Source organism: Ziziphus jujuba, chromosome 7 (assembly GCF_031755915.1).
Source record: "Ziziphus jujuba cultivar Dongzao chromosome 7, ASM3175591v1".
Lineage (NCBI taxonomy): Eukaryota > Viridiplantae > Streptophyta > Magnoliopsida > Rosales > Rhamnaceae > Ziziphus > Ziziphus jujuba.
The window spans coordinates 3,874,006-3,888,677 of NC_083385.1; the positions used below are offsets into that span (position 1 = coordinate 3,874,006).

The 14,672-nt window shown below is 32.9% G+C and overlaps 2 protein-coding genes and 1 pseudogene across 3 annotated transcripts; all 3 read right to left on the reverse strand.

Annotated features, from left to right (window-relative positions):
* Positions 1-402: 402 nt before the first annotated feature.
* LOC107435692 (vestitone reductase-like) lies at positions 403-1,966 on the reverse strand. 2 transcript variants are annotated; one of them, XM_016047321.4, is made up of 4 exons: positions 1,779-1,966; positions 1,065-1,520; positions 757-952; positions 403-633 (listed from the first exon to the last, which is right to left on the reverse strand). In XM_016047321.4, the coding sequence occupies exons 1-4, from the start codon at positions 1,897-1,899 to the stop codon at positions 492-494; spliced, it is 915 nt and encodes a 304-aa protein (XP_015902807.2). In that variant the 5' UTR covers positions 1,900-1,966; the 3' UTR covers positions 403-491. The 2 variants fall into 2 exon arrangements, with proteins under 2 accessions (XP_015902807.2, XP_015902806.2); XM_016047320.4 differs by having other exon boundaries at positions 1,065-1,592; positions 1,779-1,964.
* An 897-nt stretch (positions 1,967-2,863) lies between these two features.
* On the reverse strand, positions 2,864-4,812 carry LOC107435677 (protein BRI1-5 ENHANCED 1-like; annotated as a pseudogene).
* A 5,199-nt stretch (positions 4,813-10,011) lies between these two features.
* Positions 10,012-11,297, reverse strand: LOC107435678 (vestitone reductase). The gene is made up of 4 exons (XM_048478533.2): positions 11,164-11,297; positions 10,563-11,078; positions 10,277-10,475; positions 10,012-10,159 (listed from the first exon to the last, which is right to left on the reverse strand). Exons 1-4 carry the CDS (start codon positions 11,282-11,284, stop codon positions 10,012-10,014), a joined length of 984 nt encoding a protein of 327 aa, XP_048334490.1. The 5' UTR covers positions 11,285-11,297.
* Between the last annotated feature and the right edge of the window lie 3,375 nt (positions 11,298-14,672).

Consider the following 14,672-nt stretch of genomic DNA (forward strand, 5'->3'; position numbering starts at 1 on the left):
AAAGGCTATCAGCATTTATTGTTTTTTTTTTTAGTTATTTTCAGCGGTTGGAAACTGTCTTATTCCTCTTTATGATTGCCACTAGCGAGAAGTATAGGATTTTTTTTTTTTTTTTCAGTTTTCCTTCGTTACATGAAAATTACATATAATTGGTGGAATAGTTTAAGTTCCACAAAAATAAAACATATTAGAAGTTTTTATATACATATACATTAAGGTCATGAATTAACATATAATACTTTCTCCACGTTGAGACCCTATAATCAACGTGGGATTACTCACTTAATCTGTCTCTTATACATATATATATATATATATATCGCTTAATATTATCCACTAGGTGATAATCTTGTATATAATTATTCTAGGTAGGAAGCCATTCAATTGTTAACCAAAGTAATATAAAAGTTCAACTCAAAAACAGAGAAGAATATATTTATTTCCTGGAAATATGTTTTTACAGTCATGTCATACTTCTGAATAGGAGGCAGCTACAGATAACCCTTTTCTTTACAGCATTGAATTGCGCCACTGAACATGTCTTCAATCCCATACTCAAATTTAAAGCCACAATCCAAGAGCTTCTTTGATGACACACTTGGGATTTTATACCCTTCAATTTCCTTCAGAGAACTGCACAAAATAACCACGAAGGCCCAAAATAATTTAAAGGGAAATTAGTTTGTTTTAACAGAAAACAAAGGGGGAAAAAAATGATAGAAAGATGAAAAGATAAGCAATTGATCTCTCTCTCACTCTTTTGAGGGTATTTCAAATTCAGGGTATTTGGCAGAAAGCAACTCGGACATCTTTTGAATTGTTATCTCATCTGCTGAACAGTTATACCTCCCTTTTGCATCACCATGTTCGAACAAGAATATATGAGCCCTGGCAACATCTTCTACATGGACCATAGATAAATCCACTATAAATTTATATTCTTCCACGTTTCCTGCATATAGTATAAATATCCCATAAAAATTAACTCAAAAATCCATGCTTATTTTCAATAAGAAATAGGTGCATAAAAAAACAAAACAGTCCCTTCAAAATTCAATACAAACCATAAACCAGAGCCAATGAGGTCCTAACGGAGCCAGGGAGCTTAGGACAAATGAATGGGCCGACAACAAAGGAAGGAATCAATGTCACAACGCCCAATCCATTTTTGTCTGAAAATTCAAGGACTGCCTTTTCAGTCAAAGTCTTGGAAAGCACGTAGGATCCCCCATATGGCCTTAGAGCTTTGATGTAATCCACGTCGCTCCAGAACCTCTCATCAACTTCTTTTACATCCTTATTGCTGGTAAACTGGACGGTTGATGCACTTGAAGTGTATACAATTCGCTTCACTGTTTTCGAATTTAGGCAAGCCTTCAAGATCCCTATCGCTCCATTGACCGATCTCTCCGTCACTATTTCCTCAGGTTCTCTGTCTTCAAAATCAACTGGAGTGGCAACAAGGAAGACTCCCGTGCACCCTTCCATGGCTGAATCGAAACTTTCAGGGTTGCTGAGATCTGCACAGAAGATTTGAAGCCTTTCTGATGCTCCTGGTAGACTTGTGAGGAAGCTGGTATCTTTCTTATGCTCTGTTTTTGGTGTCAGTGTTATTTAAACTTTTTATGAATAGCTATCCTAGCTAGCAGAAAATTTTTCAAAAAAGAGTCGAATTGCAGAAGAAACTAAATTAAGCAAGTGAATTGACAACTTTTTTATGTGTGATCAACTAAGAAAATTTTTAGTAATATATAATCTCTTTCCGCAGAATATATTACCAGGGTCGGATCTAACCGTCGTTCTGACAGAATAGCCCTGATCAAGAAGCCTGAAGATGAGCCAAGATCCTATAAACCCTGTACCACCTGTTACGCATACTGTGCCTTTCTCTGTTGCCATCTCTTCTCTTTCCTCTTCTCAAAGTTTTGGCAGGGATGGAAGTCTGCATATTTCCTTTGTTTGGAAATCTTATCGTTATTTAATGGAGGCTCGAAGCCAAATTTATTTGTCTTTCATTCTCAAGTGGGTCCTACGAAAATATTGTACATATAAGTCTTTCCATTTTCGCGTTACTGGATTTTCATTTGTTGTTTGTTTCATGACTTGAAAATTACATATTTTACCGAAAGAAAGGGACTTGGAAAATTACATATAAAATTATTAATTTGTTTTGGTGGAAAAGAAAATTTTGCATTTTCTGATGTTTTGTTTTAAAATTTTTTCAAACAAATTTAAAATATTAAGTGCTTTTACTTTTTGCTGTCATAGTTTTGAGTTTTGAGTTGTAAATTAAAGTATTAAGGAAAGAGAGTGATCTCTGAGTTTTTTATTTTTTTTGTTGTTAATCATTCTCACTATTTCCATCTAGTGGTAGATGACCTTTGAGTTTTTTTTTTTTTTTTTTTTTAAATCTAATGACCAATAAGATTATCAGTTGATGACTTTATACCAATACGTATTGTTTAAGTGAAAATCTATTTCATGGATGCTTCATTATGCTGTTACACACCCAATATTGGAGTCGAGATGATGGAAATTCCAACAATGTCTATGAAATGTTGACAATGTCAATGATTTTTTCTTCCCTGTAGGGGATATTGTTCCATTGTTCCGCATAATAATACTACTTTTCTACTTTATATTTTAACAGTTGGTGTAATGTACAGAAGATTTTTCTTTTATATACAATTATTGCATGGATAATATGCTATAATAAATCATTTATCATAAAATATGAAATATAACAATATTTATATATTTTAATATATTATTTTATAATATTTTATATGATTATAGATTATTGAATTTACATTATGTGACATTGGAAAGTAATTTTTTCGAAAATGTAAGACACTGTATTTATTTTAATTCTTTTTTTCTTTTCAATGAACTTCTCTCACTGAAAAACAATATTGTACATGGATGAAACCAATCAAAGAAAACCTTTGTCTTTGCAGCATTGAATGGCACCATCAAACATTTCATCGAGACCGTACTTAACTTGAACCGAGTCTTCAGAAGCTTCGTTGATGAGAGCCCAGATCTTTTATAAACCTTCATCTCCTTTAAATAACTAAAACTTAGAAGAACAAATTAGTGGTTAGTTTTTGAAGTACTCAGTTAATCTTTATATGTCCTTTGGCAGAATTAATTTTTTTCTTTTTCATATTATTGGAAATATATATTTAAGGGGGGGGAAAAAAAAAATCACCCTGGAATTGATATTTGAAATTCTGGGTATCTTGCAATGAGAAAATCAAACATTTCGCGAATTGTAATTTCGGCCGAAGAACAAATGTACCTTCCTTGTGCATGAGGATATTCAAGAAGGAAGATGAGCGCATTAGCCACGTCATCTATGTGCACCATGTATGAGTTAACAAGACACTCATATTGGTCGTGGTTACCTGCATATATAAGACTAAAACTAATAACCGAAGCAACAAATTATTTATGGACCTATTATATGTTTTTAAAGAAAAAAAATAAATCAATTAATTAATTAATAACCTTTCCCCCTGTGAAAATGGGATAAATATAGTAAGGTGATGAACTTTGCCTAAGTAATTACTTGGGAGTAGCTATATCTATAATCCTAATACATTTTGACCCAATGAAAATTCATTCACAAATAGATATAGAAACTTTACCAATTAAGTAAGATAAACCAACCAAAACATAGATAACAAAAGTGTATTGTACCAAGTATCATGGCCAGTGAAATGTAAACTGATGAAGGAATATTGGGACAAATGAAGGGTCCAGCAACTAGGGGGGAGAACAAGAGTGACAAGATCTAATCCATTGTTTTCAGCAAACTCTAAGGCCATTTTCTCAACCACAGTCTTGGATACCAAATACGAAGGGCTTACGAGCTTGCTACTTCTGCAAACATCAAGCTCACTCCATGTATTTTCATCACTGACGCTGAGTCCCTTATCATTGTACAGTATTGTAGCAGCACCACTGGAAGTGTAAACGACTCGTTTTAAGGTCTTCTTGTTCTCAAGGCAAGCTTTCAAAATGCCTACAGTTCCTTCCACGGCTCGTCTGGTGACGGTTTCCTCGGGTTCTTTGGCTTGATCAGTATCCATTGGATGGGCGAGATGAAACACCGCCGTGCAACCTTGGATGGCCTCGTTAAAACTGTGTGGTTGGTTGAGATCTGCCTGGAATATTTGAGAAGCTCCTGGCAGGTGTGTCAAATAGCTGAGGTCTCTCTTGCATTCTACACCCATTTTACAAAAATGCCCATCTGATCATTTTTAATTAGCAACATGCATTAAATTAGGCGCCGAAGAGAAACTAATTATTTGACTAATTAATAACCTGGATGGGGGGACCTAACAGTAGCTCGTACAGAATAGCCATGATGGAGAAGTCTCATTATCAGCCATGATGCTATGTACCCAGTTCCACCAGTTACACAAACAGTACGGCCTCTACCTTCTTCTTCTTCCATGCATATCGATCTCCCTCTGATCTCTATAGCTTGCAATTGCCTGGTGATTGAAAATAGATGCAGCTTTTAGGGGTCAATATTTTAGTATGTCATTATAGCTGCCTGGCTATGCACATTCTTTGTGTTTCCTTTTTGGGCATGACACATGACACTGCCACTACCGTATATTTTCTTTAATATTTAAATGGACCACGATATGTCTCTATCCAGCCACCTCTTAGAAGACTCAGCTGTGTATATACGTTAAAGTTTCCTCTGCTTAAAGCTATGCTTCTTTTGGATGTCCCTTACAGCAGCAATGATGCACTTTTTTTGGATAAATTATCTGACATCTCAACTCATCTTCTGGGTTATGCCTAGTAAATTTCATGTTAACTATATTGTATAGTAATGGAATTTAATTATTTTGATGATTTTCTACAAAGTTAAACGATCTCTAATACAATTTCATATTTGATAATATTAACTCTCTCTAATCTCGCTCAGACGCATACAGTTGTATGACCAATTGATGATGCTACACGTCCACTTGCTACTATTATACACTATTTTTTTGTTTTTGGTTGTCTTATGTTCAATCTGTGTTTTCTTATCTGTTCGTTATGTTGCAGCAAACTAACGCTAGTTAAGGATCACACTCCTAATTTAGTGACTCATTATTAATTAGACCTTCCATCCATTTTACAATAAAACTATATACTTATGCCATGTCATTTAGTTTTTCCCGTACGTGATGCAGCCATGCAGGAATGGGCGCAATTAGATTTATAATACTTTGTGATTTTCTTTACGTGAGTCAAACACTGATCGATAATTTATATACGAGACATGTATAACTCACAAAAATTAATTCAGTATTTTGTCATATAAGTCAACAAAATATATACACTAAGAAAAAGAAAAAAAAAAAAAAGAGAGATAGAGAGAGAAAGAGAGACAAATGAGCATTAAATAGTGGTTTTTATCATTGAGTTGTTACCAATTATGAAAATATCGATATCGATGAAATTGTCGAGGGTATGATTTTACGAAAATATCAATAAAAATGTCGATATCGATAAAATTACGGAAACTGTAAATTTTTAATTTATAATACAAATTTTAACATATAAGATAATTAATATATTAAAATAATATAAAAATATAATAATTAGAATACAATAATAATATAATATCCATAAATATTATAAATTCTTATAAGTAAATAAAATATAATATTAATTAGCACCAAAATATAAAATAATTTAACAGATAATACTAAAATATAAGAAATTCTCAAATATAAATCATAATACATTACTATTACTTTTCTATTCTCATTTCATTTCAATTTTTTTTTCTTTTTAATGCTCTACTCGATTAACACTTTAAAAATCCATAAATATCGAATTGAAAGAAATCGAAATAACAAACAATTTCTGTACTTTTATTCACTTTTTGCACTTTCATTTACAATTATCATCAAATAATAAACAATTTAATTATTAAACAAAAAAAATATATATATATTTCTTAAACATTAAAAAATCAATAAAAAAAATTTCTTCCAGATCCTTCCTTTTCTTCTTTCCCTTCCTACCCGATCTCTTTCAGTCTTTCCCTTCCGGCCTGGTCTTCCTCTTCTCTCTTTCCCTTTTCCTTCTCTCTTTCTCTTCTCTCTAGGCTCTGGCAGATCGCAGGTCTTCTGCTTCTTGACATGGGAAACTTATCATTCATGGAAAATATCCTAAAAAGAACCCATCCTTCCAAACCAAAAAACAAAGAAATATTCATTTACAAAATTTTGTCTTCTATTACCTACCAGAAGTATTAATTACGTTAGCTTTTGGTTGGAGCAGGTATATATAAATATATATATATATATATATATATATATATTTATATATATATTTATATTATTATCCATATAATATTATTTACGATTTCGTTGCTTTAAGGAACAAAATTAAAACCAAATGAGACAGAGGCCGGCCGATATTTCCATCCAAGATTTCCACTGACAACCGATTTTTTTTCTGTGTTTCCACCATTGTCCACCAAAAATCTGACACTCCCACCAATTTTCGACGATTCTGTCTACATTTATCGGCTCCAGTGATATTTTTCCAGCATCCCTCACAGAAATTTCTTTTCCCTCTATCGGTCATCGGTGACCGACACACGACATTGTCATCGATATTTCCACTGTGTTATCGATTTTTGCTTCATTGGTTGTCACATAGGAATTTGATGGTAATATTTTAAACACAAATATTGTAACACTCTGTCCCGAATAACATTGGAATTTTCTTCATGTTGACCAAGGTTAACCGGATTTGACCGTCATTGACCGATAGGGGTTAAAAATTTGAGTTTTTGATCCGGATGGAATTTCTCTTTGACCAGGGTATTGTTGCAAAGTATGCATCAATCCGAGTTCATAGACTAGTGGCACGCCCGAAACGGATATGTGGTTTAAAAGTTATGGATCTGCAAAATTTTCTAATACATCATTATTTTATTTTACATTATTTTATTAATTTCTTTTCCCTTTCTTTTTTCTTTTTCTTTTTCCTTCATTTTTCTTTCTTTTTTCTTTTCTTTCGGGCACGTGAAAAAGAGGGGGGAATGGGTACTATTCATCATCACCTCCCCTTCTCTCTCTCTCTCTCTCTCGCGTCAATATCTTTCTCTCGGTTTGCACAATTTCTGGCCACCGGATGGTGACACGCGCCGGCCACCAGTGAAGCCCAGTCGTTGGAGAGCTCAGCTACCAAGTTTGGCAGTCGGCCGACCGACGATGTGCCCAGATCGGCGGCTGAAGCCGATAGCGGCCCATTTTGATTTTCTGGCGATTTCGTTGTTTTCCAGCCAACCCAGTTAGATTTCATACCCTATTCCCCCTATTTTGGACCTCCTGAGCTCGATTTTGAGGTTCATTCAGCTCAATTTCTTACTCTTTGGGAGACACGACAAGTTGAAATTCGGCCAAAACCTTTCGTCCACTTTCCAGCCACCTCCGGTCGAGTTAAGTCCAACGGAGGTCGGTAATGTGATACTCGTTTCATTAGCTTTCCATAGACACCTCATTTGTGAATTTTGGATATCTTTTATGTTAAACTCCCAGATATCGGGTATTATTTATCCGAATAAAATATTAATTTATTTGATCATGTGTAATATTGTTATTCTAGGAGCACGTGTGAGTCATAGAATTGATCCTATGGAGGATCTTGGTTGGATTGTATGCTCGAGGTGAGTGATCCATCTTCAAACCTAATTTTGGGTGTTTAATTATATGTATTTTGTGATAATTGATTATTTGAAAATGTGATATTTCATGTGTTAATTGTTTAGCAAAATTATATTTGAAATTTTGATGGCACATTTTGAATAAATTGAAATGTATATGTGTATTAAAGCATAATTAGATTTTGACAAATTATGGATATTTTATTTTTATGAAATTCAATTTTAAAGAAATTGTGAATTTGAATTGTTGTTGAATTTAATTGTGAACTTATTTATGTTTTATAAAAATGTATTTATATATTGATGAATTGTGGAATTTAATTATATTTTGAATTTTGAGGAATTGAAGGAATATTTATTTTAAATTATTGTTAATTTCATTGATGGATTTGAAATTGATGGAATTTATGCGATGGATTTATAACGATGATTTATAAAAGAATTGTGGAAAATATACAGGTTTAATTGGATGGAATTTGTGATTTTGAAAATGTATGAATCTTATGATTTTTAGATGCACCTTACACGTACTGGTGTTCTGTATACATGTATACGATTAGCGAGCAGGTAGATGTGGTTAGTGCAGAGGTGGGTGTGAGTAGTGCACAGGTGATTTATGGGGTTGTCCTGTGGTTGCCATAGAACGAGGGTAGGCCGCCCCTCCATGGCCGGGACGCCTGTTTGCAGCAGTGCGGTGGGACGCCACACGACTATATGCCGGTTTCTCTCTTTAACCTCCTGTCTGGCGGTGCTTGGGACGCTGGGTACCGTTGGCGCTACTGGTATATAGTGGGTGTATCATATGGTTTTCACGACATGATTTTAGTTATACAATATTTTAGAATTTTATTTAAATTAAAATGTTTTTAATAGTGTTTTATAAATTAAATTGTTTTGGCATTCTAAATTGAGTTCTTTTGTTAATTATTTGGTTTTGAAATATTTATTTAAATATTTCTTGGATCATTTTTGTTAATTTAAATTTTATTGTGTTTTCGTATTAATTGTTTACAATACTTTATTCCCAATTTAATATTTGTCATTAGTCTTATTTTTTATAATTGTTTCTCACTAAAATTTTTGGATTATTAATTTATTGTATTTTATTTACAAATTATTAATTAAATATTTTCTAGATTTTTGGGGTATAAAATACTGGGTTTTGCGAAAATGTTTTAAAAAGGAAACTTTTCTAACTGAGTGAATTGTGAGGGTTTTGAGGAAAAATATTATTTTTTTTACTACCTATTATTTACTTACTTATTTCTTATTAATCAATTAACTAAGTTATTTATGCTTTTATTATTATTATTATTGTATAGTAGATTGGGTTACTCACTGAGATGATTAGCATTTCATATCTTTAAATTCCGTTTCCTTAGGCACAGGTTAGTCGACGTTCATCATCCAGGAGCGAGCTCGACGTCTTGGTTTGTTGTCGAAAGTCCAAAAGGCTTTTCCTTTCATTTCTATCTTGTATTATTTCTTTTTATCTTATATTGTATTAAATTTTATATTCAATTGTAGTTGATAATGCTCTGTATACTATTTGAACGATTATCTATTTAATTGTGTACTGGTTCCCTGTTATTTATTTGAAGTGCTGAAATTTGTGGTAATATTTTGTAGTAAGGTGGGAGGAATAAGATGGTGTATATAGAAATGTATTTTTAGTGCAGGAAAATTGTGTTAAGTCCAACCCTTAGGAGAGGTTATGCGAGATTTTCCATTAGAGGGTCTGGTAGGATTTTTCTGGGATTAGAATTTGTCTGGGATTCCGGTAAAGAATCTTGGACGGGTTCTAACAAATATGGATATGAATGATATATCAATTAAGCTAATTTTTATAATATGTTATTTTATGTGCTTGCATTAATATAAAATACAAATGTACGCAGGAATTTTTCTTTTCCCTTTTTTTTTTTTTTTTTTTTTTGGTTCATACTGTAAATATTAATGTAGATGAGTTCATATGATGATAAGGTAAATTGAATACAAAGTTGTGGCGTACGTTTTGGTCCACTAGCCGATTAATTATTCATCAAGTTAACATTACCTATTGTGTGGCGTAAAATCTTTTGCTTTTTGAGATGTTATTTAAATTAGAATTCGATATAAGTGTAACATATATGTCGCTAATGGCCAGATAAATAAGATCCCAATACCAAAGTCATAAATGAAGTGATTCCATTTTTGGTTATATAGAATGAAAACACGAAAAAAGCTTTCTTATTATATAAGTTGCAGTAGATTTTACAAAGACACTTCAGATATCACAGGAGAGAGATCGTCGACAGAGACGATCTTCATTAAAAACTTCAAGAAGGAATATGACCCTTTTCTTTGCATGATTGAATTGCTCCGTCGAACATACTCTCAAGGCCATACTTGAACTTGAATCCAGAGTCCAAAAGCTTCTTTGACGAGCAGGTAGATTTATTAAAACCCTTAATATCCTTCAATGAACTGTAGGAGACGATCGATAAAAGCCAAATATAAAAGAATTATATATGAAAATTAACGAGAATAATAAATAAATTGGGAATCAAACTAACAAGGAAACCATGTAGCCATGGAACTTACTCTGCTGTGGGTACTTTAATATCCGGGTAATTCGAAGAAAGAAATGCAGACAATTCAGAGAGTGGTAATTCCTGGTAAGAACAAATGTATCTCCCTGCTTTTGCATTGGGATTTTCGAAAAGAAATATATGCGCACTTGCCACGTCATCTACGTGCACTATTGACGTCCCCTGAAGATACCGATAATGATTCTCGCTACCTGTATATATATAATTTGATCCACTTTCAAATTCATCCCAATAATAATAATTTAGAAAAAAAAATTTCAGTCAGTAATATTATATACCAAGGACCATGGCTAGGGCCATCCGAACCGAGACAGGTAGATTAGGACAAAGAAATGGACCGACGACTAACGTTGGGATTACAGTGAACAGATCCAATCCATTTTTTTGTGCAAATTCCAAGGCAGCCTTTTCGGTCTTGGTCTTGCTAGCCATATAAGCTTCAGCACCTGTTTTCATAGACCTAAATAAATCGATATCACTCCATGTATTCTCATCCACCACTTGTCTACCATCTCCTTTGTATACCACGGTGGCTGCACTGGATGTGTATACCACCCGCTTCACCGTCTTCGAATCTACACATAGTTTCAGTATCCCAAGTGTTCCTCCCACTGTCATCTTTGTCAGTTCCTCCTCGGGTTTCTCGTTGGTGTTTCCAACGGGGTGAGCCACGTGGAACACCCCCCTGCAACCTTCAATGGCTGCTCTGAAACTGTCTGGTTCGTTGAGATCTGCATGGAAGAAGTGGAGTCTCTCTTTTGCTCCTTCAAGGCTTGTGAGGAATCCTAAATTATCTGTACAGGGGATTAATTGAGATTAAAATCTACAATATATATATATATATATATATATATATATATAATACAGTATGATAACTACCTCGGTGAGATCTGATGGTAGTTCTAACAGTGTAACCCTGTTGAAGAAGCTTCATGATTAGCCATGAAGCGATGAATCCAGTACCACCTGTTACACAAACCAAACCTTTGTCCTCTGCCATCTAAAATTAAAAATATCGATATCTTAAACGAGAAAGTTAACTGCATGAGGCTGAGTTGATCAAGGAGCTCTTGCATTTAAATACATACATGTGGTTTCAGGGAATAAATGTCAATAGTAAAAAGTCAAGCAAAACGGACAAACTAGCTCCATCAAAATCCACCTCTGTCGTCCAACATGGAATCTAAAATTACTGTTAGGACGGCCAACGGGCTAGAGGGGTGCGGGGGTTTGACTAGCCCAATTGCTACGGTAAATGCCATGGGATTGTGTGATGGTGGGCTTCAGCGTGACCTTTTAATTTATTACTGTAAGAAACATGACATTTGTTCAGTTGGACCTTTGCGTATGTGCCAGAAAGTAACAGGTTACTGCTCGCATGAATTTCACTAACGCTTATCATTGATGAAGCAATCCTCTGATTTAATGCATTTATTAATATTATTTAGTATACTTATGGTGGCTGGTTATGACATATGAATGAGTGGTGGGACATCTTTTCATGCTGACTCTGTTTCATTTCACTAAAAAAAAAAAAAGAAAAAAAAAAACCGTTCTTTGTCATCTGAAAATCAGCGTATATTTTTCTTTTTACAGAAGAAATATCCAAGTTAGGGTCAAATTACACGAATTTAGATTAATCCAATCACCGAACGAGTTCTCAGTGTCTATTTAGTTTAATCCAAACAGTCTGATACAGAACAACAAATATACCAACATTTTATATGTCCGAGGAAATTGGAAATGGAAAATACATGGCAAATCCTATATCAAAAATGCTATTTGGCATTTGATACGAGTGATGCGGTGGCAGCATCAACTAGGTGGCAGTACCAACTAATTAGTTAATACATGTCATATTCAACTTGATCAGGATTTTGAATATCAAAATAATAATAAAAAAATTAATTTGGATTTTCTCACCAAAAAAAACTTGAATATGATTTAATTATATTGATTTAACTAAAAATAATTAAAATCTATTAAATTAGTATTTGGTTGAAAGTATGATAACTTTAATTTTGAAGGGTATGGGTACTCCACGTTTCGCCCCTTTGATATTAATTATCCTTTAAATTTGATATGTTATTTTGAAAGCCATAAATTTTCTTCTGGCACAAAACAATACTTTTTCCCATGAACTCCAAATTGATAATACTAAATAAAGCGACTGTAATTTATTTTAGTTGTCAATAACCGAAGAGAAAGAAAGACCAAACTGATAGATCACTTTCGTTTGCTCATTAAGACCAGAGTGATTTATTTTAAATGTGCCACGATATTTCACGGCCTATTCATTTATACATTCTTGAAACATTGAGTTGCTCCATCAAAAACATCATCTAGGCCAATTCCTAATCATGCTTTTGGGGAGAAAAAGGAAAAATCATGGCCTTGGAAATTTAAAGAAATCCCTTTTTCTTGGCAAGATTGAATTGTCCCATCAAATATATCATCTACACCATGCTTATATTTGAATCCAGCATCCAAGAGTTTCTTTGATGAGAGGCTTGGAAATTTATGTTCTTTATCGTCCTCCAAAGTTCTGTAAGACAATGGTGAAAAGGAATGTAAAATTTGCTTGCAATTTTTTTTGTTTTAAAAAAAAAGTAAAAAGAAAAAAGAAAAAAGAAAGAAAGAAGGAGCTTAAGGAAATATTTGACAAAAGGGAATAAATGGAAAGTAAACAAAACTCACTCTATTTAGGGCATTTGAAGATTTGGGTACTTTACCGAAATAAATTGATACATTTGAGCCCCCGATATTTCGTCAGATGAACAAATATACCTCCCATGTACACTAGGATTCGCAAGAAGGAAAATATGTGCACTAGCCACATCATCTGTATGTACAAAACCCGTCTTCCTAACATAGCCATATCGTGCATAATTACTTGCATAACCAATAACATACAATTTAGTTATTTATAAAAGCCAATATAAATTCTATTTTATTTTATTAAATTAAAATCTATTTTTAATGATTATTGAATATAAAATATTAAAATTTAAAAAATAATTAAATATAAATTCAATGATATACTAAAACATAATTTTAAAAAAATAAACTCTGTCAAAATTGATAATTAATAAATATAATTTTAAATAAAAATCATATAATCATCGTAATAAAAATCTTATTTATTTGAGTCTAACTGTCTGTTTCCCTCAATAATCAGTCAGAAAAGTTTTAAATTTATGTTTATGTTCGAAAGGACAGTTTAATTAGCTAAATCAAGCTGTTAGTGATTTAAAATGGTATCAAACTGCATAAACCATAAAAAATGTCACGTCCTAGTGTTTTGTTTATTTCGAACTAGGCTTTTGGTGAACTTTTCAAAGCAGATAAAAACAATCCACAGATGGACAAGAACTAGTACTTCAACTTCTGACATCTCCAAATATTTATCCATACCAACTGGGCAAGGTGGCCCAATTGTAGACCTAAGAAGAGGCTCAACTTCTGTCAGGCCCTCACTACACTCCTCGATCCATCCGGTTCTCCTGGAGCTTGTGGATTTGTTGTGTCCTTCCCAACCCAACTAACAAACGAAACATATGAAAAATGAAAGAAGAATAAAAAAATTGTCCAATCTATTGAATCTTGAATATACATATGCATATATATATATATATATATATATATAAGGCGGCAAGACCCAAGAAACAAAACAAAGAGATAAAAACCATACAAATAAAAAGATTATGTTCTAATATTTCCAACCGGGTTTATATAACCCGTTTGAGACATGTATATACTTTCAGTTTGTTAAAAAGGGAATCTTGTTAAAAGATGTTTGGCAGTTGGCACTAGCAAATATGAAAAAAAGGCCGAAAGTGTGCATTTTTTATATTTTATTTTTTTGTATACGTGTCAAACACCTAAAAATACATGGAAATTATCCATCTACCAAGGATAATAACATGTGGAAAGTCAAGTCAATTTGTTCGTGCATAATATTAGTCAAATAAATAGTGAGTAAACTAACATAAATTGGATTAAGTCTAGAATCTACCATATTTTAACCATGTAAAAAGTGAGTATGAAATTTGATAATTTCGATATTAATCAAAACCCATACTTTATATTCAAAGAGAGAAATTTGAATATTTTGATATTAATCAACCCCCTATACTTATATACAAAACAGGGAAAATTGAATATATTGTAATTTCTGAAAAAGAAAGAAAGGGAAATTGAATATTCCAAATAAAACAATAACAATAAAAGTGGGAAATTGAATTTTGTCCAATTCAATTTTCTTTCAATGTAAAAAGTCAACGTGAATTTATAGAGGTTATTACCGCTGCCTTTTGGATTTATTGAGACAACCAAACGGGACTTTGCTTAAAATAACACTAGTTGTTAAGAAAGCCAGCAAGTTGAAG

Coding starts and splice junctions, on each gene's coding strand:
- LOC107435678 (XM_048478533.2), bottom strand. CDS start 11,284: ATGGCAGAGGACAAAGGTTTGGTTTGTGTAACAGGTGGTACTGGATTC. Junction 11,079..11,163: donor TACCATCAGATCTCACCGAG/GTAGTTATCATA, acceptor TCCCCTGTACAG/ATAATTTAGGATTCCTCACA. Junction 10,476..10,562: donor GGCCCTAGCCATGGTCCTTG/GTATATAATATT, acceptor ATATATATACAG/GTAGCGAGAATCATTATCGG.
- LOC107435692 (XM_016047320.4), bottom strand. CDS start 1,899: ATGGCAACAGAGAAAGGCACAGTATGCGTAACAGGTGGTACAGGGTTT. Junction 953..1,064: donor CTCATTGGCTCTGGTTTATG/GTTTGTATTGAA, acceptor TACTATATGCAG/GAAACGTGGAAGAATATAAA. Junction 634..756: donor TTTGAAATACCCTCAAAAGA/GTGAGAGAGAGA, acceptor TATTTTGTGCAG/TTCTCTGAAGGAAATTGAAG.